Source organism: Folsomia candida, unplaced genomic scaffold, assembly GCF_002217175.1.
Source record: "Folsomia candida strain VU population unplaced genomic scaffold, ASM221717v1 Fcan01_Sc005, whole genome shotgun sequence".
Classification (NCBI taxonomy): domain Eukaryota; kingdom Metazoa; phylum Arthropoda; class Collembola; order Entomobryomorpha; family Isotomidae; genus Folsomia; species Folsomia candida.
Genome location: NW_019091197.1, coordinates 1261043 through 1281026, shown reverse-complemented (window position 1 = coordinate 1281026; position 19984 = coordinate 1261043). Strand labels below are relative to the sequence as shown.

The following is a 19984-nucleotide window of genomic DNA, read 5'->3' as shown; positions in this document are numbered from 1 at the left end:
TATTTATATTAATCGACGAATGTCAAGTTTCGTCTAAATTTTGCTTTCCTCGAGATTCGATGATTAATATAAATACAAGTAGCTTATCAATTCCTTCAAGGGCCTTATCTTATTGTTGTGCAACAACTACTAGTTATCATCCAACATACTTCACATTTTTGAGTGTACATTTAATCTCGGTTTTCGAATTACAAGATCAAAAACCTGTGCAAAAAATAATGCATGGGGTAACATACGGGAGAAATATTGAGCGAGGGACTGTATTGGCTGATAGAGCGGCCAGAGCAAACTATAATGCCCCGTTAAGCATATGCTCCATCATACCAATGTCTTTACTCCGACCACTTGAAATCACAACTGGTGATTGTGATATAATACCAACCGGTAATGAGAGTCATAAAACCCACGTTTTCCATGTTGGAAGGGAATTCGACATAATCGATTGGATACTAAACAAAGAATTTTTATAAATTATACCAGCAGAGATGCCACTCTGATTCTGAAATGGAACAAAGAAAGGATTTAATCTGCAAGGTATCCCAAATTTTAAATGCCGAACAAGGTGGGTTTTCAAGTTCAAGTGTTCTTTTATTCAAGTGTCAATGTCAATAGATATCGGCTCGTTACAAATCGGTTTACAAACCATGACACAAACAGGTTTTAAATTTCAATGAAATTTAGGTGAATTCAAAAATATGCAACTCAACCAAGGTCGATAATTGGTAGAGCTGTTTTTTGAGTATGGCTCTAAAAGCTAGTATTTTGCCGCTTAACATGCGCTGTGTTGATCCGCACATCATTTAAAGAACTGTACTTCATGGCTGAAAAGCTTTTATTCGTTAGAGTATGGTAATTGTATTCGGAGAGTATGTACATATTATTACATTTTACATTTAAAAAAGCTAAATGACCAGTGCCGTACAAAATCGTCCCTATTTAAAAAATGTTTGCACGTACTTCTTGAAATGCGTTTGTACACATGCGGATAAACACTTTACTTTTTTGGTTAAAATTAAAAGTAAGGTCAATATCACATGGTCCGAAATTGTCGTAAACAGGTATACATGTTCAGAAAGATGCGACAAATTCACTAAGCCAAGATTTATTGATCAATTTGCATTCTAGAAACTTTGTAGTGTTGAAAAATTTCCTGAATAATGTACACATCGAGGAATAGTTGTATGTTGTTCATCTTTCTTAAATCTGTACCATCCTTCCAAATCTGGTATTATCTGTCTAACAGATTTTTCTTTATCCTTCAATTTATAGCATAGTTTGCACCATCCATCAGTCTGCCGTACCCGGTAATATTTCTTCCACCAGAAATACTTCACATATTCCTCCTCATTGCTGTCCAGGTAGATCAAATATTCGGCAAGTTTTCTCACGCTGCTAAAATCCCTCACGTCAATGTGCGAATGTCTCGGAGAAATGCTGGCGTAATCCCCCGCTCCAAACACGACTGGGATAATTGTGCGATTTAGCATGTAAAAAAATTTTTCCGTGATATAATCATCGCAAAGGGAATTTTCAAAGGCGAAGTAAAATTTGTAAGTTTCCTCAATAAAGTTAAAACATGTATCTGTCCCGAAAGGACACGTGTAGTTTCCGCATCTTCCAAATACATCGATATCAACAAATTGTCTTAGTTTCTCTACAAGATTTTCACGCTTGCTGTCAGTGTTACAGTTACTGACTGCCCATGCTGCCAATTTGGTTTTCTTCCTTGTCAAGTTAATCCAATTTGAGTAGTCTGGATTGATTAGTCGTCTTCCCATCCTGTCCTGTGTCGTATCTTCGTCAACTATGACGGCATATGGATGTAGAACATCAGAGTCGGTTCGGTAAGTCATTGTCCAGTTGAAAAGGTTGGCATAACTGGGCAAATCGTGATTCGAATTATCTGGGGATTCACGATTGAGGTAGACCCAGACTTGATCCTCTTGCCGGCTTTCGGGCATGTCATTTCTGAAAATAAGTTCTTTATTCATAACTGTAGTCCAAACTTATGCAAGTGTTCCCTATTTTTCAATTCAAATTCCAGTTCTACTCCCAAGAAGTAAATTACACCTTTTACACCGGGTTTCCATGGAGTATGGACTACATGGTACACAAATTATGCAAGAGAAGTCTCAATTTCTTTCACAGGTGGAAACCAATTGGAAATACTGAGCAATTATTACATTACCTGCAGGAATTTCGTATAGTTCAGTTTCATTTAAAATATTATCCGAATATCGGAATCTTTTGCATAATTTGAAAACAAAAACACGCAAAATTTCTAAAGAGCAGCAATAGTCAAAACACGAATCGAGAGACAAAAAAGCTTGATTTATTAAGATTTGTTGAATTGAATTTGTAGACCTCATTTTTGTAAGTGTAACGGTGTAAATAATTTGGCTCTACTCCGTCCCTAGGGGGAGGGGCCGAAAGTCGCAAAAAGTAAAAGGCGCACCGGATTTCTCAAAGATGGAAAAAATATTTCAAAATGTTACAAGCATCAAAATATTCGTAATTTTATTCTCTACCATCGGCACAAACCAAAGCGAGCGTTTTTCGAAAATTCTAAAAATACAATAAATTAAAAATGCTCATAAAATTTTCCAAAAGTTGCAAAAAATAATATTTTTATGAACATTTTTTTATTTTGTTTTTTGAATTTAAAAAAAATGCACGACTCGCTTGTAAAAAAATCCTTTGATGCTTGTAGCCTTCAGGTATCTTTAATTCACCGAGAAATCAGCTGCCTCATGTCCGGATTTTGCGATTTTCGGCCCCACTCGGGCAGTGGGTTTTGATACTTTATATTTTGGATACTCTAAAATAAGTCGGAGTTGAGTCAGATACCTCGTTTAGTCAGCGATCTCGTAAACCCGGTCCAATTTGTTCTTCGGATTTTAAAAATCTCTGAATCGATCGGTTTTTTGGATTAAAAAAATATCCGATCCGATCCACTTTTCGGATTTTTGAAATTATCCGATGCAACCGATCCGTTTTTTTAATTATAAAAATATGGATTACCCAAAAAATCGGATATCCAAATCAACTGTTGAGGTAGACAAGGTAAAGTTGGAAATAGGAGGTAGAGAAAACCAAATACTCAAATTTCGAGTATTTATATGGTCTTCAACTACATCCATATACCAAGCGACAGAGTTGAGTTGGATCCAACATTTTAGATACACAATCAATCCTATCCGTTTCTTGGATTTTCGAAAATATCGGATCCTACCCGTCTCTTGAATGTTTTTTAAATATGCGATCCGCTATTCGGATGTTCAAAAATATCCCTTCTTTGATTAAAAATACGGGTCATCAAATAAATAAATCCAATATCCAAGTCAACGAAATAAGGGGTGAGTCATAAGTAGTCATACAGTATAAAACGGTCGCCATTTCTTAACTCTTTTCACCAAACAAGCTATTATCACCAATATTATAGCCCATGCGATTGTTAATTTGAATCAATGAGTCAATGAGATTTTGACCATCGATAAACTTAAACCCAAAAGAGAACAATTTTCCCAAGCTACCTCCAACCCTTCAGTTCCCACTTTTCTTGTCATATATTTATGAATTTTACATGGTAAAAGCATGAATTTCTGAAACTTTTTCCTTGAGGCAGTTACCAGAATTGTGGTCTAATAAAATGTACTCCGAATTATCAAGATTTACTTTCGTGCGGAATATTATCACCATCTGAACTTATACCTATAATGTTAATCTCCATAAGACTTGATCCTAAAAAATCTCGAAAATTTTGCAAAACTTTGGTTTTTGTTAAACTTTAGGGACATTTTGCTATTGTTCATGATCCTTGCATGTCTCTGTCCAGGTTAGAAGACAGCAGAATGATCAAGGTACACGCAGCACTCTTAAAAAATAACAGTAATTCTCGCGACATACATATTTTTGCAAATTTTGCGACCTCTTGCTTATAATGTTAGTTTTTTGTTACTTGAATGTATATTGGCAATTTGATATTCACAGTTTTCAAGGCCCAATAGCCTAATGTTAACCCTGCTACGATTGGAAGTGACTAGGTTTAGTGATTTGGTTGCCATGCTGAATCGATGTAAGACCGTTCCTACAAATATAGGTTTTCACTTTTCGTGTAGCCTGAGACGCCGGTTCTTAGGATATTTTTCCGAACGTGGTAAATTTGTTTAGCCAATGCTATTGTGTAACTGAGAAAAGCAAAGAATTTTAAAATTTGTGTACTTCTGCTTTCGTGGGAAATGATTTACCTACAAAAGTTGATGCATTTTTTTAATTTTGCACCACTCGTATTTTCACTTTTTGTTTTTATTTCAGTCTCATTTTCCCGCCTAAGATTCGATCAACCTCTGATGACATGTTTTGTGTGGCATATCGGTTGCTTAATATCAGGATACTACAACTTATACATAAAGTGAGTTAGTTATGTACTGTGCGGGTGGAGCTAAAACCTACGGCCTCCTGAAGTATCTTGTGCTGAGACTAGGGTTTCTCGTGATTTTAGCTCCATCCGCACAGCACATAACTAATCCTAAATCACTTCAAGTATCTATAATGAATTATCCCACTCTCCTTGGCGTGCGGAAAGCATTAAAATGTGGATCACCACTTATGACTCACCCCTTACTCAAAATTCGAGGATTCGCCTTTGCAACATGCGACCGAGTTTAGAAATCTGATCCGATTTGTTTATTGGATTTTCAGAAATGCCCAATCCAAACGGATCGGATTAGGCAACGGATTGACGAACAAAACGGATATCCGACTGAACTCTGACATAAATATTATAAAACTGAAACCTTTACATTCTCATAGTAAATGAGTGCAATACTACTGCGGAAGCAGAGCTTAAAAGGGTTCGATCTGAGGTGATGTAGCATTCATCTAAGCAACTCCTATCTGCATCTCGTAACATACTAAACGGGTCCATATGAAAGTAATTTGTCCAAAGCAAGATTGTTGGTTTGGATTCTTCTGATGTCCAATTTGTTTTAATGGTACCTTTCTTCGACTGATTGTTAAAACTTCGTTGCTCTTCACTCATTGGGGTCAACGACATCCCAACATATTGTTCAGGTTCACGATTTAACACACCTGTTCTATTTATTATGCTAAATTTGTAGGACCAAGTGCTCAGGTACACGTACACACTGAACAAGAATATAATGATGACGAAAAAACTGGTTGTATCCAACAGCTTCATGGCGGGAAATATTACCTTAAATAAAAATAATAGTATTGGTGACAATTATGTATAACGATAAATATGAATAAAATAAAACATTGAGTGTACGCACGTCGAGGTCTTCAATAAGTAGGTACATCTCATCGTCAATTCATTGCGAAATAATATTGCTAAATAAAAACATGCCAATTTTTTGCGTAAATTTTAAAACAATTGGTTTCATTTAAGAGTTCCGAAAAATATTGCTCGGCCAAAATTTATATTATCTATGTAGCGATTTTTGAATTAACAGGGATCTTGCTTGTTATTTTTATTTAAAATTAAAAACAAAGCAGTACATAAGCCTTAGATTCGTAAAATTAAACTATTTTTAAAGGTGCAGTTTACGTACTAGCGGCATATCATGCACGGCTAAAACAGATTGGTTAAATAGAATTTGACCGGATGTTTAACAACTATAAAACCTACAGTGCAGACTCCATATAGCCCGAGTCAGGGGCATAGTCCCTGACTCAATAAGTCAGAGCCCGCTTCTAATTTTTTTTCCGAATTGACCGACATAATATCACCAACTTCCGCGTTGTGGATGGTTAAAAGTTTATTAGATTACATAAATACCATTCTACCATTTGGTACCAAATTTTTGAATTAGTTACAAATCATGTGCCTTGACCACCATGACCAGTGGGCTTCTTTAACATCCTGAAGTTCTAAGCTGTATGCATGTGCTACCCAGCAGTGGTTTTCACTTTTTCAGCCTCCATATCAAATTTCAGCTCAATATAACGATTTTTAAAAATCAGTATGGGTCACCCCATATGGTCACTCTGGTTGCACTTTGCTCACTTTTAACTTCATATTCTTTAATTAGAAGCCATTAAATATAATTGTGCCGGATTTCAACTTTTTAAAGCAATTTCTAAAAATCGGTATGGATCACCCCATAGGGTCGCTCCAGATAAAAATTTTACCAATATCATCTCATATTCTTTCATTAAAACCCATAAGCAACCTCTCCACCAAATTTCAGTTGGATATGATGGTTTTGAAAAATCGGTATGGGTCACCCGATAGGGTCACTCAAGATGAAAATTTTTCCAACTGGAAGTCATTTTTATCTATTAGGAGCCATTAGCAACCTCTGTACCAAATTTCAGCTCTCTACAACAATTTTGAAATTTTGGTACATAGTACCCCACCCACTCCGATGACCCCCACCGGTCAACCACTGGACCGATCACGCCCATCTTCGAACTCGTTTCCTAACTTTGTCCAATATGTGTATGGTAAAAATTTCAGGTCAATCGGTTCAGCCGTTTTGGCTCTATCGTGCCGGACAGACAGACAGACAGACAGACGGACGGACATGACGGTTCCATAAGCCCTGACTCGGGCTAAAAATTGTACGGTTAGATAAAACATCTATTGCTATTAGCAATTTGCAAAAGTAGAAAACTATAAAGTTATGATTATTACCTGCTGTCAGCTAGTTGTTATGAAAATTATTAGTTTCATGTTTATATGTTATAAATTTCAAAAACATTTGTGCGTAATAAAATATGTATGTACATAGATACATACATAGAGACGTAGGAATATGATCGTGTCATTTTCATAAATTCATACCAGCTTATACCAATGTATACTAATTTGTATATCAGTATACCTATGTTTAATAATCTTTACATAGTGGAAAACTTTGAATTAATTTGCACTACCTAAATACATAAATGTATGAATCGACGCTTAAGAAAAACTACATTATAAAATGGCCCGTCTTTGGGACGGGCTTATGGGCTAGTACATACATAAATCGGTAATACATGTATGTACATATTTCTCGTCTATACACACTTTCATAAAATATTAATCATACCGTGTGCATTTCCGACGTAATATTTGTGAATAGAATCAAGCACAATGTCGACTACATTTTTTATTACTTGTTTCAACTTACTGCTTACTAATATTAGTTTATGTGTAATTTTTCAACAGGATACAGGTTCAGCCTAATTCGAAATTTATGTTACTCTAAAACTAAAGCGGAAAATAGAAATGTTCATCCTTATTGTCCTATAATAAAAATACCGCTCGATTTGTACTTCGAATTGCCGTTGTAATTATTTTATGCGTGCAATTATTCCTGTAAGCATTATTATAATAATATTTTCCCGTAAATGATACTAGTCTAGTACACGATAAGCACCGGGTATGACGCTAAAATATTTAGGTCTCACAGTTTAACGAATATCAACTCTGCTAAGATATCATGACAGACAAGACCTATAATTGGTGTGTTCATATCGTACTATTTTGTAGCCTGTCCGTGTCTATTTTCGATATTATCTATCTTCAAAAAAATATATCAAAAGCGCTTGATTCAGGCAAATCTTGTGCTGAGTATTTGACGTAAGTGTTTTTGCGTGTTTTGTTCACATAGGTGTACATTTATTTTTGAATATGCATACAGATTTACAAATAACGGAATAAATACTCGTATAAGAACTGATGTAAAACAAGTTTTTCATTATGGGTGATAGCCAATCACAATGAAATGCTTGCATTGTAAGATGAAAATTTAATGTCTACAGACAAATGTATTATCACATGATGACAGTAAATATATTTTCAACTACTATTTCAATACATTTTGCATGAATTTTGGAAGCAAAATTTAATTAGGAATTTACGTAGGTGTAATTTTAAGTGCCTTGGTCTAAGCGTTCCAGAGGTTTGGTTTGTGGGTCAATACCTTAATTTGTAATTTCTAGAATTTATGAAAGTACATAATAGCGTAAAATTCCTATTTAGCAAATTGTACTATAACTAACATTTTTGTGATAAGCATTGTGTTTACAAAGTATTTCATCTAAAGCATTTCTAATTCCATATATAGACATGTACATTTAGCTTCTTCAATTTCAGGAAAATTCGTCCTCCTTTGAACACCGAAAAAAATTCAATAACAGACAATTCGTATTATACACTCCCTGCAACTTTACCAAATAGGATACCTCACCCCACATTCTTAAATCCTAGAGGTGTCTTTCTCCAAACAAAAGGGGGTATTGGGGAACAACTCTATCAATATGCATGTCACTACGCACTCGCTCGGAAACATAACGCACCCCTGTACATAAAGCATTCAAATACCCAACGCAACCAGCTTGCCGAAAAGAAGACAAGAAATCCTGCCCTTAATGATCAGGCCTTTGCCTTGGACGCATTTAACATCCCCTTATTCCCCTGGAACACTATTGATGACACGCTACCAGGCACTGTGTACGTCACGGACTCTGACCTACTTTCTGGAGTTTACAATTCTAGCTAGCTACAAAGTTCTCTTGTCAGTGGGAAAGATTACTGCCAGTCTGAAGCTTACTTTGCCCCATATCAAGACGAATTGCGGGATCTTTTCACTTTGAGGGAGAGCAATGGTCTAACCGCGTCGGCCAAATCATGGGAAAAAATTATCCTCGAGGCGGGAAATACAGGGGAAACTGTAGCCGTGCATATTCGACGTGGCGACGTAGGGCGGTCCAACTTCACTACCCCATTTTCATTCTATCCTACGGCGATATCCAGGATGCGGCAGGACTTGATACTCCGAAATAACAGAGATATTTCAATTTCGTTATTCATATTTTCCGACGATGCAAATTATATTAGAAACGAGTTTTTGACAGTTTTAAACAAGGCTGAAGGAACCTTTAATATTCACATAGTCTCAGATCCGACAAAACTAACGAGTTTGGAAGAATTTCATATTGCTACGAAATGTAAAAATTTTATCATTCCTAATAGCACGTTTGCCTGGTGGGTAGCTTATCTCGGTAAGTATCCGGACAAAATTGTGTATGCGGCACACTTGACGACGGAGCATGTAAAACGGCTCTATAATGGGTCAAATGCTGATAGGCTGTCGTTCTACTTGTGGCAATATAAGCACATTTACTATCCGATTGGGTGGAATGCTATTTACCCGGTTTAACCATAAACTATTATTGCAAAATATTATTCGATATATGTATGTATGTACAAGTATTCGACGTAGTAAAAATGATTAAAATTTTATGTGTACACATACTCATTCATTCATGTGGGCATACTCAACTCAAAATCATATTTCTTGAGTAAATTATCTTATCACTTATTTAAGTCCAATTATGGTAAACAATCGAGCTTATCTTGTTGAGACAATTTGTTACCAAAAAATGTCATAGCTTGTCAGGAAACGTTCCACAAGTTAGATGTATGCAAATATACATAGATAAGGATTTGATATGCGAAAATTGCCAGATATGTATACGTGGGTGTTTTATTACTAATTTTCAAAAGGTATGTTCCGCACTGTTTCTCACCAAAATTTTGATGAAAGAACAAACTTCAAATACATTTAGGAGGATGTGATTTTTTTCAGTTCTGTAGGTTAACATTAACACTAGCAATAACTCATTAAAATTTACCTCGAAAATATGCCAAAATTTTCGACTTCATATCAATATCATCCGAAAACCGTTTTCCCCTGATGTCTTTCTTTAAGTTTCGAAACGAATAATAATCACTAAGGGTCAAGTCTGGACTGCTAGGGGTGTGGTTTGTGCAGGTAAAGCGATTTTCGCCTGCACTATCCCTCGCAAAAAGCCAGGTATGAGGAGGAGCGTTGTCGTCTAAAAAAAGGCCAACTCTTTATTTTGACCCCACGTTTCTTTTCACCCGGAGGACGCAGCTCCTTCTGGGTACCTGCATACGCGGCCCCATTTATTGTAGTATTTCCAGCAATAAATTTTATAAGGAGGGGACCTTTGATATCCTTGAAAATGGTCATCATCAATTTTTTGTCAGATTTTTGCACTTTTCAATTCTCGGGCGGTGGCAACCCCTCGTGCTTCCATTGAGGGAATTATTATTTGGTCACCGGGTCATAATAGTAAACTCAGGTACCATATTTAGCTAATAAAATATTGAGCAGGTTCAAGTCTTCATTTAATAGGTTAAAATTGGCATTGCAAAAGTCGACTCGATCATGTTTTTGAGATGCCGAAAGCAATTTTCGTACCCAACGGACGGGAACCATTTTCATACCAAAATGTTAAGTTAACATGGGACAAATTGCTGGTTTTGGAACACCCATCTCATCTGCTAAATAGGACAGTTTCAATCGCGGATCTCTCATTATTGGTTCCTCTAGTTTCCGGAGCCTTTCTGTGGAAGAAACGGATTTTGAGCGTCCTGGCGACTTTTTGCCCGAGACCTCGTTTCGCCATCATTTAAAATTATTAACCCAATTGAATTTGTGTTTTGTGTTGAGCAGTTTTCATCGTAAATTGTAAGCATTCAATCATAAATCTGCGACACGTATTGCCCATCCAGCATTAAAAATTAAATCACACTACGATATTTAATTTGCAAATCTAGCATTTTTTCCGTCGAGGTAAAGTTTGCCGATTTATTGCTAGTGTTTATGTTGACCTACAGAACTGAAAAAAATCACAGCCACCTAAATGTATTTGAAGCTTGTTATTTCATTAAAATTTTGGTCAGAAACAGTGCGGAACATACCTTTTGAAAATCAATAATAAAACACCTACGTATGTGCACACATAGGCATGCCTATAAGAACTCCACTGTGCATATGTACATCATTAGTTGGGATTGTTGAGTAACTAGTACTAACCAATAGTTACAAAATATGCATAATTATAAAACTATCTACGATACCGATGACATTGTAAAACTCGGAATTATAGTACTCAATTAGAAGTAAGTAGAATCCGTAGAATTATACTCTTTCTTATCCATACTAAACAAATTTTGGAATCATTAATTAACTTGTTTGTAATATTTGTCCCAAGTATCAAATAATATGTACGAACTTCTATGCCTTTCGTCATATTAAATATTTTACATAAAAATCGCAATACTCTCCCCTCAATGTTTTATTCTCAACTATCCAAGAAAATTTAAATGGATGAAATATAACGCCATTTTCTACTTTCTTAAAATGCGTAAATGGATCGGATCTTTTCTCCCTCCAAATCCAAATACCAGGCATTGTCACATATTTCTGGGGCGCACTAATTCCCGTCGTGATTAACGGTACCGCAGTCTCCAACAAAATTTCCGCATCTCTCACAATTCTCCCAGCCTCATAAAATAAATCCTCCTTAATTCTCGGCAGTTGAAATATGTCCGACATTCCGACCTTCACCAGACTATCGCCCAACCCAAATTTAACCCGATTTTGCACAAATTCAGCAAGTATCTTATTCTGCGCTGACTCATTTGCAATTCTTGTCAGCGCCTTTAAACACCCGACTCGCCCATGGTGCCCACGATTCCACTCCCAAGTGAAGCCCTCAGGTACGAGATCAGTCTGATTTAGCAGAGCAACATCCAATAACTGATCCTCAATTTTGTATCCCCAAATCTCATCCTTATCGTATCCTCCAGTCTCCCAAAATTTGAAGAGGACGTCATCCGATAAAAATATGTAGTTTTGACGCACCCCATAATTCATATCGATGACACGCAGGGCACACTCGTACCACGACCAGCCATCCGTCACGTTAGCGTGAACGAACGAAATTTCCAAATCGGGGATAGCTTTGAACGCCTTTCCATCCCCGCAGTACAGAATGTGGGGAAAATGTGGTCTATAAATTAGCTCGAGAAGCCAAATGTGCTCATAATGCGGATAATTGAACGTAATGACTAACAAGGTTTCGACGTAAATAGTTTTTGGAAGCGTTGATTTAACGTCAAACCCAAAATTGCAAAGTTTCCTCAGTTCGAACTTTTCATTTAGAGATGTTGCATTATTATTACTCGTAATCCCATTAAATATTGAGTATGTTTGGAAATCATTGACACACATGGATGATGAGCCTGCTTGAACCTCCTTAATAATTACAGGTGGAGTGTAACGGACACAATTCAAGTCTAAAATCCATGCTTTGACCAATAAAACCTCTTTCGCTTCCCAAAATTTGTGCGTGACCATGTCCTCCGTCAAGGTAATCATGCACTCGTATAAATCTGTCGAGCTACATTTCCACTCAATTAAAAACTTTGCTAAGGATCCCGCCTCCTGAAATATTTTGCCCTCTTCTGCAAAATCCTTCAGATAATTGTGCGCATTTCTGACTTGTGTCGTATTTGTGGCCGAGAAGGCTAAATTTTTACCAACTTTCCACAACAAGGGTTGCGCCCAGTACCCACGCCAAATATCGGTGACCCTAAAAGCAACGGAAACTGGGAGCATCAAAGCCCAGAAGGAGTCGTAATGAAAAAGGGTATTTTGTGAGTTAAACGGTGCTAAAATTCCGGTCGGGTAGATAACCTGGGGCGCATAACCGTCGAACGTGATGTCAATATTTGTATACAGCTTTTTCCTAGTGAGACGAAAAATAGCGTCCACGTCAGGATCTCCATTTACAAGACCTTGTTGAATAACTGGGGTCGTGTACTTACAAACCGTGTAATTATTATTGTACAACCCGCCCACCAATTCTAGTGGGTAGCCACGCGGCCAAACTGACCCCTGGCCGAAATGGACGTAAGGGTTTTTTATGTAACCAAACTCCCCCAGATCGGGCTGAGCAATGAGACCACGTGTGGTGTTACCGAAGGCAAAATAATCGTCGAAATCGGACAAAATGTTGGGAACATTGTCGTCATCCGTGTCATATATGATTTCCGCCCCGTGCTGAATAGCGTACAGATAGCCGATCATTTTCCGGGTGTATGCGTTCCAAGGGACATGCTGTAAAATGTGGTAGCCAAGCTGGAGTTGGGTTTCAGTGCTGAGAAGGATTGAGTTAGCAAGGGTCCAGTTCTTTGGCGTTTTTTGATCGGCGACGACGAGAAGTTGGAAATTTGGGAGGCGGCTGAGTTTGATGACTTGCTCGGTTGGGCGAGAAATTGATGTGACTACGATCCATTTTTTTCGTAAGTTTGTCCAGTACTTTTCCGGGGGACATGATGATGACCGTTCACTAATTTTGTAAGTTTGTTCATACAGTGCTGGCAACGAAACTTTATCCCGCCCATTGGAAAGTTTTGAACGCACAATCTCAGCCTGAGTTCCGCAAATTATACTAAAAAAATGGGTTCCGTTTTTGCACTCTAGTGACCTTTTGAGGTCAAACTTGGCACACGAATTCGCAGCCATATTCCCCAGACTGGTTTTATGACCTCTGTGGAGTCACTGAAGTGAACTAGATCAAAATATTTGAATCATAGCTCGCAATAAATTGGTCCCCGGTCCCTGGTCCCCCACCACATGGTCCCTGGTCCCCCACCACATGGTCCCTGGTCCCCGAGCGACCATCTAAAAAAATGGTCCCTGGTCCCTGGTCCCCGGGGGACCATTGAAAAAAATGTTCCCGGGGGACCATAATGGTCCCCTACGAGCTATGATTTGAACACAAGTCTGGGGAATATGGTTGCGAGTCCGTGCACCAAGTTTGACCTCAAACGGTCACTAGAGTGCAAAAACGGAACCCGTCTTTTTTAACACATTGTGCGGAATTCAGCTTGGGATTGTGCGTTCAAAAACTAGCGATTCGGCGGGGTAAGGTTTCGTTGCCAGTACTGTATGTATATACGTATGCATTATTCACTTTTGGCTAAAAATATGTAATAATAATGTACCTATATAATTTGATTGATTTTTTCAAACCTTTTCATGAATTGGGTTTCTCTTTCATAAATTATACCTGGGCGTGTAAGAAGCAGATAAACTTGAACCTGACAGAGTACTAGGGCCAGTAATAATATATATTTCTTATTGGTTTCCATACAAGTTTTTAATATTTTTAGTCTATCCATGTTTCTGATCGTAGAAATTCTAATTTATTTTAAAGGGTTTAAGGTGAATTTATTCGTTTAACAATTTTCTAGCAGCAAGAGAGTACTTGGATCTTAGAACGAAATTTATAATGACACTGATATAAGTTGTATGTATTACCTGTGTGATTTGAGAGGAATTAGACATATTGGTACGCATGTAGGTATGTACGTTTGCAGGTGTGTAAATAATTGAAGAGTTGCTTCGTATAATAACACCATAAAAGTATTGAATTCTTAGAAACCACTTAGGTACCATGTAATAAATTATTTAAATACCACAGGTGCAAACACTAATTTTTTATTGTATTGTGTAGATGGCAAACAAATCTCGGAATTTGTGTTAAAGTAGTTCATAAGTTCTAAATTTAGAATTATATTTATATGTATTTATTTACCTTGGTTAAGACTGAAATTTGGGTTAAACTATTGTTTAAGTGACTAAATTGGTTTAGGTCTTTATGTAAACTACTTACATACATAATCTCGACTCTAGGTATTTAAAGCGTCTCGGACGAGGCTCGAGTTTACGTGCAACTTTATAATTCACCTATAATACCAGTAACAGAAGTATTTAAATCTGCAAACTCTATAAAAATGCTTTATCGTACAAACTGTGTATTTTAGCTGCGTTTATACTTCATGATTGAAATTTACACAGCTAGATCTCATGTAGTTTCATAATTTAATATTTCGGTATTAACGTTTATCATTTTCTTAAACATTTTGAACGCATAAATATTTCTAATACACAAAAACTCGTGAAATTTATGTACAAATAACCCCATCGGGTTTTATATACATATTGTTTATTTAATAACAACATATTTATTGTTATTAGGTCAGTTTAATTTGTCATCAAAATTAGCACAAAAAGAAAGAAAAACACTTTGATGTTAATTTGGATTACATGGAAGTTTTAGTGAAAAACGGGGAAACTTTTTCGCCAAAATTTCGAATGCTGTCTCCCATTCATTATTCAGATAGGTAAAGAGAAAGGCTAAAAATTGTCGCAAGATTTGTGGAGAAGAATTATTTTCTACTTCGTGCCGTTGGATACTAGGGTCACTTTTTGAACTGATACATAAAAATGAACATGTTAAATATTAGTTAAATCTGATTCTTCTTAAATCTCAGAATTTCATATTTCCGTTTAAATGAATAACATTACCCACTCATATTGTTCCTGTAATTATTTAAACATGAACATGTTAAGCAGAAAGTCGTATTTGTATAAATACAGACAGAAGTTTGCTTTTTATAACTTTTGAAACGTAGAAAACTTTCCAGGATAATGTAAACATCTGGAAACGGTTCTATTCCGATCATTTTTCTTAAATCTGTACCACCCATCCAAATCTGGAATCGTCTGCGCAACAATTTTTGACTTATCTCTTAATTTCCGACACAGTTTGCACCACCCATCCGTCCCCTGCACCCGATAATATTTCTTCCACCAGAAATACTTCACATACTCCTCCTCATTCCTGTCCACAGAATATAGATTCTACCAGAAGAATCGATCTTATGTATTCGAGTGACGCTTATGGAAGAACGGGGAGAGCCAACCAAATAACTCGGTGTACATTTGGCCCACCTCGGGGATGGCACCTCCGCATCACCATCATCGCCACATCTCCTGGCATCAATAAATGATGATGAAAGCACATAGGTGGCGCTGGCACCCCCATTTGTGCACCGGAACACACCATTCTGAGCTGCGTCTCCACAAATTTGGTGCTCTACGAGGGTGTGTTCTGGTGCACAAATGGGGGTGCCACCGCCACCTATGTGCTTTCATCATCATTTTTGATGCCAGGAGATGTGGTGATGATGATGATGCGGAGGTGCCATCCCCCAGGTGGGCCAAATGTACACCGAGTTATTTGGTTGGCTCTCCCCGTTCTTCCATAAGCGTCACTCGAATACATAAGATCGATTCTTCTGGTTGAATCTATATTCTGTGATTCCTGTCCAGGTAGATCAAATACTCGGCGAGTTTTCCCACGCTGGTAAAATCCCTCACGTCAATGTGCGAGTGTCTGGGAGAAATGCGGGCATAATCTCCTCCGCCAAATACGACTGGAATAATTGTGCGATTTAGCATAAAGAAAAATTTTTCTGTGATGTAATCATCGCAAAATGAATTTTCAAAGGAGAGGTAAAATTTGTAATTTTCCTCGATAAGCTTAAAACACATGTCTGTCTCTCGAGGACACGTGTAGTTCCCGCATCCACCAAATATATCAATGTCCAAAAATTGTCGTAGTTCCTCCACAAGATTTTCACGCTTGCCGTCCGTCTCACAGTGAGTGACGACCCATGCAGCTAATTTGGTTTTCTTCCTTGTAAACTCAATCCAATTTGAATAATCTGAATTGATTAGTTGTCTACTCATACGGTCCTGTGTGGCATCTTCGTCCACAATGACACCATATGGGTACACAACGTCAGAATCGGTTCGATACGTCATTGTCCAGTTGAATAGGTTGGCGTAAGGGGTCAAATCTTCCTCGATATAAACTGGAGATTCACGATTGAGGTAGACCCAGACTTGATCCTCGTGCCGGTTTTTTGGCATGTCATTTCTGAAAAGGATTTATTTCTTCACTTTATGTACATATGTATGCAATAGTAACCCTAATTTAAAACCGGCTCAGCCTTTCCTCTTTTTTATTTCCACTTCCAATCTCACAAATGAAAATAAATTGGTCAGGGGGCACGTGACTAACTTTCTAAGGAAAATAAACCAGAGATCCACACCGGCTAATGTTCGGCGTCATATGCATATACATAAAATCGGCGGCGTCTATCGCTATACTCTGTTTACAGCGTCCCTAATCTATGTATGCCTAATTAGAAATACTAGGAAATTGTTGATATAAAATCTGTACGATAATATCGAATAGTTAGGAATTATGTAAATTCATACCATGAAATTTTAAATAATTTGCTTTGAATAACTTTCAAATAACAGAATCTATTGCGCACACTGCAAAAACGCCCATTAATATTTCAGTACGGACGTATCGAAAATCGCATTGCGAGCCATCCGTACTTACATTAGAATACATTAGCACTTGCACGGAGTGTGATTGTACTTCGGTTAAGTACGGATGGGTCGCAATCAGGGTTGCAGAAATCTCATCTCACCTTCATAAATCTCATCTCACTGAGATATAATGAGAAATAGTGAGACATGAGAAATATGAGATATAGTGAGATTTATGAGTCATGCACTAGCGCCACCTAGCGGACGTGGTCATCAACTACAAGTTTATCTCATTATTTCTCATATTTCTCACTCAGCCCCAAGTGAGATGATTGATATATATCATTAAATCTCACTAAATCTCACTCAGTGATATATATCACTTGTAACCCTGGTCGCAATGCGATTTTTAATACGTCCGTACTGAAACACCAATGGGCGTTTTTGCAGTGCAGGCGTAACGAAAACTTAATAGATTTCTGAAATACAAAAAAACTGAAGCCGTACATTCTCATACCTGATGAATGGAATACTACTGCGGAAGTAGAGTTTAAGAGGGATCGATCCGAGGTAATATGACATTCACCTAGGCAACTCTTATCCGCATCTCCTAATATGTTAAGCGGGTCCCTATGAGGATAATATGCCCAGAGCAGGACTGTTGGCGAGGTTTCATTGAATGTCCAGTTAGTTATGGTGGAATTTTTCGTCACGTGATAATTAGAACGTTCTTGTTCCTCATTCTTTGAGGACAGCGCAATTCCGAAGCATTCTGCAGGTCCTGCGTGGACCGGTACGCTTGCCTTGTTTATTATTCTCGTTTGGAATTTATACGTCCAAGTACCGAAGTATAAGTACACACCGAACAATAATAATATGAAGCTGTATAAAAAAACTAGTTGTACGCGACATCCTTGGAAATGATTGCCTTGAATAAGAAAAATAATATTGATAAGTATGTACTTATGTGAAAATAATAACTATCAAGTTAGTATCAATGTTGATATAATAAAATATTGACCATACTCATGTCAACGTCTTCAACAATTTGCTTGTGAAACAAATTTGTGCCAAATATAAGTATGTAAACATGTCAATTTTGGGGAAAATTTTGCGGAGAAAAATTCTCTGATTTTTCTGCCGAGAGTTTTGAAAAATTTTGCAAATATTCTGCTGAGTAGACGAAAATCTTCAGGGTCTGAGGTAACAGAAGTGCTGCTTATTATTTTAATTTTGCATTACACTCTTAGAAATCTGGTATTTAATAATTGCCGATCAGAGTACATACACATGTGTACGAATCTATCTGCATCGTAATAACGCATTACGGTTCAGTAATGTTGTAGTATTGAAAAATTTACTACTCAGAAACAGACAATTATCAGTATCCGGTAGGAAGTTAGTTCATACCAAATCGATACCAGTACGGAGAATATTGACAAATATGTACCTATGTGACTTTACCAGATTTTGAAATTGTAGGAATACGATACGATAGGATATGATTAGTCCTAGATTGTAGTATTAAACTATTTGTTAAACGTGGCATGTTGTTTTAAATACGTAGCTCAAAGGTAAATACCTACATTTTTCATATTGATGTAAATATTTGAATGCTTTGAGTGGTATTCAAATAAAAGAATATAAGTATTGAATTTGTGTTAAGCATGTAAGCATGCGTAAGTGGTGCACTTACCTATGTAAATAAATACTGGCATTTTTGTTAATGTATTTAAATATTAAATTGCTTAAATACTTGAACCTATTTATTTAGTAAATTGTATTTACATTGCAACCTTTGTAATGATAATGCATATGCGACATTACCATTCCAAAGGTCAAGGGATTCAACTACATAGATTTAGTTTCATATGCAGAGTGTTATATGTATGTATCAACTCGCCTCTCATGGTTAATCAAACACATGTAGGTGAAGTTTCAAGTTTGATCAGGCCCCATACCTCGGGTATTGCCTTATCCTTAACTTTTCTTTGATAGATAAGATAATCAACTATCTTTCTATAGTTCTATCAAAGTAAAAGTTGAGGAAGGTCGAAGTATGAGGTGTAAGGTCAATAAAAAGGTAGGAAAACTAGGGATCCATGATAAGATTCGACCGTATAGATGCGCTCGTGACCTTTTCTCAAATAACTTCTTGAAGAAGTGATAATCAGCTATCACTTTAGGTACCTGCAAGAAGTTTAGGTCAGAAAAGTCGATACCGAACGTATACGGTCCCTCAGAACATAAAAAATTAGAATTCGTGACGTAGTAAGCAACTCTTCACGAAGGGGAGAATAAGATAGGGAAGAGGGTGGTAACAGCGCTACAAGCACTGCTACGTCATAGATACACATATATAGAGTAAGCAGAGATGAAAAGAGAGGAGGGTAGTTTTAGACACGAATGAAGAAGGTCTAATTTAGCAACCATCAAGGTTACATATTTTTAAGTTTCCTAAAGTAGAATAAGTTCCCGTCTAGATAAGGTGTAAAATACATAATAGCCATAAGCTCTCCCACGTATTTAATAATACTAGCATTTCGGTAATCAATATTTTTCAGTCGGTATTGATATTAATAAATATATTTTATAATCCTTCTAAAAAAGTGAACTTCTACATAATTATTCGCACAAAAGTCACAAAATAAGGGACATCCACGAAAGTGGGTGTGGACAGGGACACGCAAACCCCACAGTTAGAACAGGGGGCGTTACAACATAGTAGTACAAACTAATAGAGTCTGAATTATCGGTCGGTCCCTAAATTATGTCACGCGAGATGTGGTAGGGAGGGTTCAAGGCTCCAATGATATCGTGCCTATGTGACACATGTTAAAGGGGGAAGGGGGGTCTAGAAAATCACCATTTTTGGGTGACATAATTTATGGATATCCCCTTCCTCATAATTCACTCTCTCGCCGATACATTCTTCCTCTCCACCGATAACAATGCGGACA

General features: G+C 37.1%; 3 protein-coding genes across 3 annotated transcripts; all 3 read right to left on the bottom strand.

Moving 5' to 3' along the window:
- Positions 1-853: 853 nt before the first annotated feature.
- LOC118435591 (alpha-(1,3)-fucosyltransferase C-like) lies at positions 854-1991 on the bottom strand. Its single transcript, XM_035851877.1, has one exon. It carries the CDS (start codon positions 1989-1991, stop codon positions 1122-1124), a length of 870 nt encoding a protein of 289 aa, XP_035707770.1. The 3' UTR covers positions 854-1121.
- An 8948-nt stretch (positions 1992-10939) lies between these two features.
- LOC118435590 (probable glycosyltransferase STELLO1) lies at positions 10940-13355 on the bottom strand. The gene is made up of 2 exons (XM_035851876.1): positions 11281-13355; positions 10940-10985 (listed from the first exon to the last, which is right to left on the bottom strand). The coding sequence occupies exons 1-2, from the start codon at positions 13353-13355 to the stop codon at positions 10940-10942; spliced, it is 2121 nt and encodes a 706-aa protein (XP_035707769.1).
- A 2631-nt stretch (positions 13356-15986) lies between these two features.
- LOC110849921 (alpha-(1,3)-fucosyltransferase C) lies at positions 15987-18255 on the bottom strand. The gene is made up of 2 exons (XM_022097400.2): positions 17542-18255; positions 15987-16620 (listed from the first exon to the last, which is right to left on the bottom strand). Exons 1-2 carry the CDS (start codon positions 17604-17606, stop codon positions 15987-15989), a joined length of 699 nt encoding a protein of 232 aa, XP_021953092.2. The 5' UTR covers positions 17607-18255.
- Between the last annotated feature and the right edge of the window lie 1729 nt (positions 18256-19984).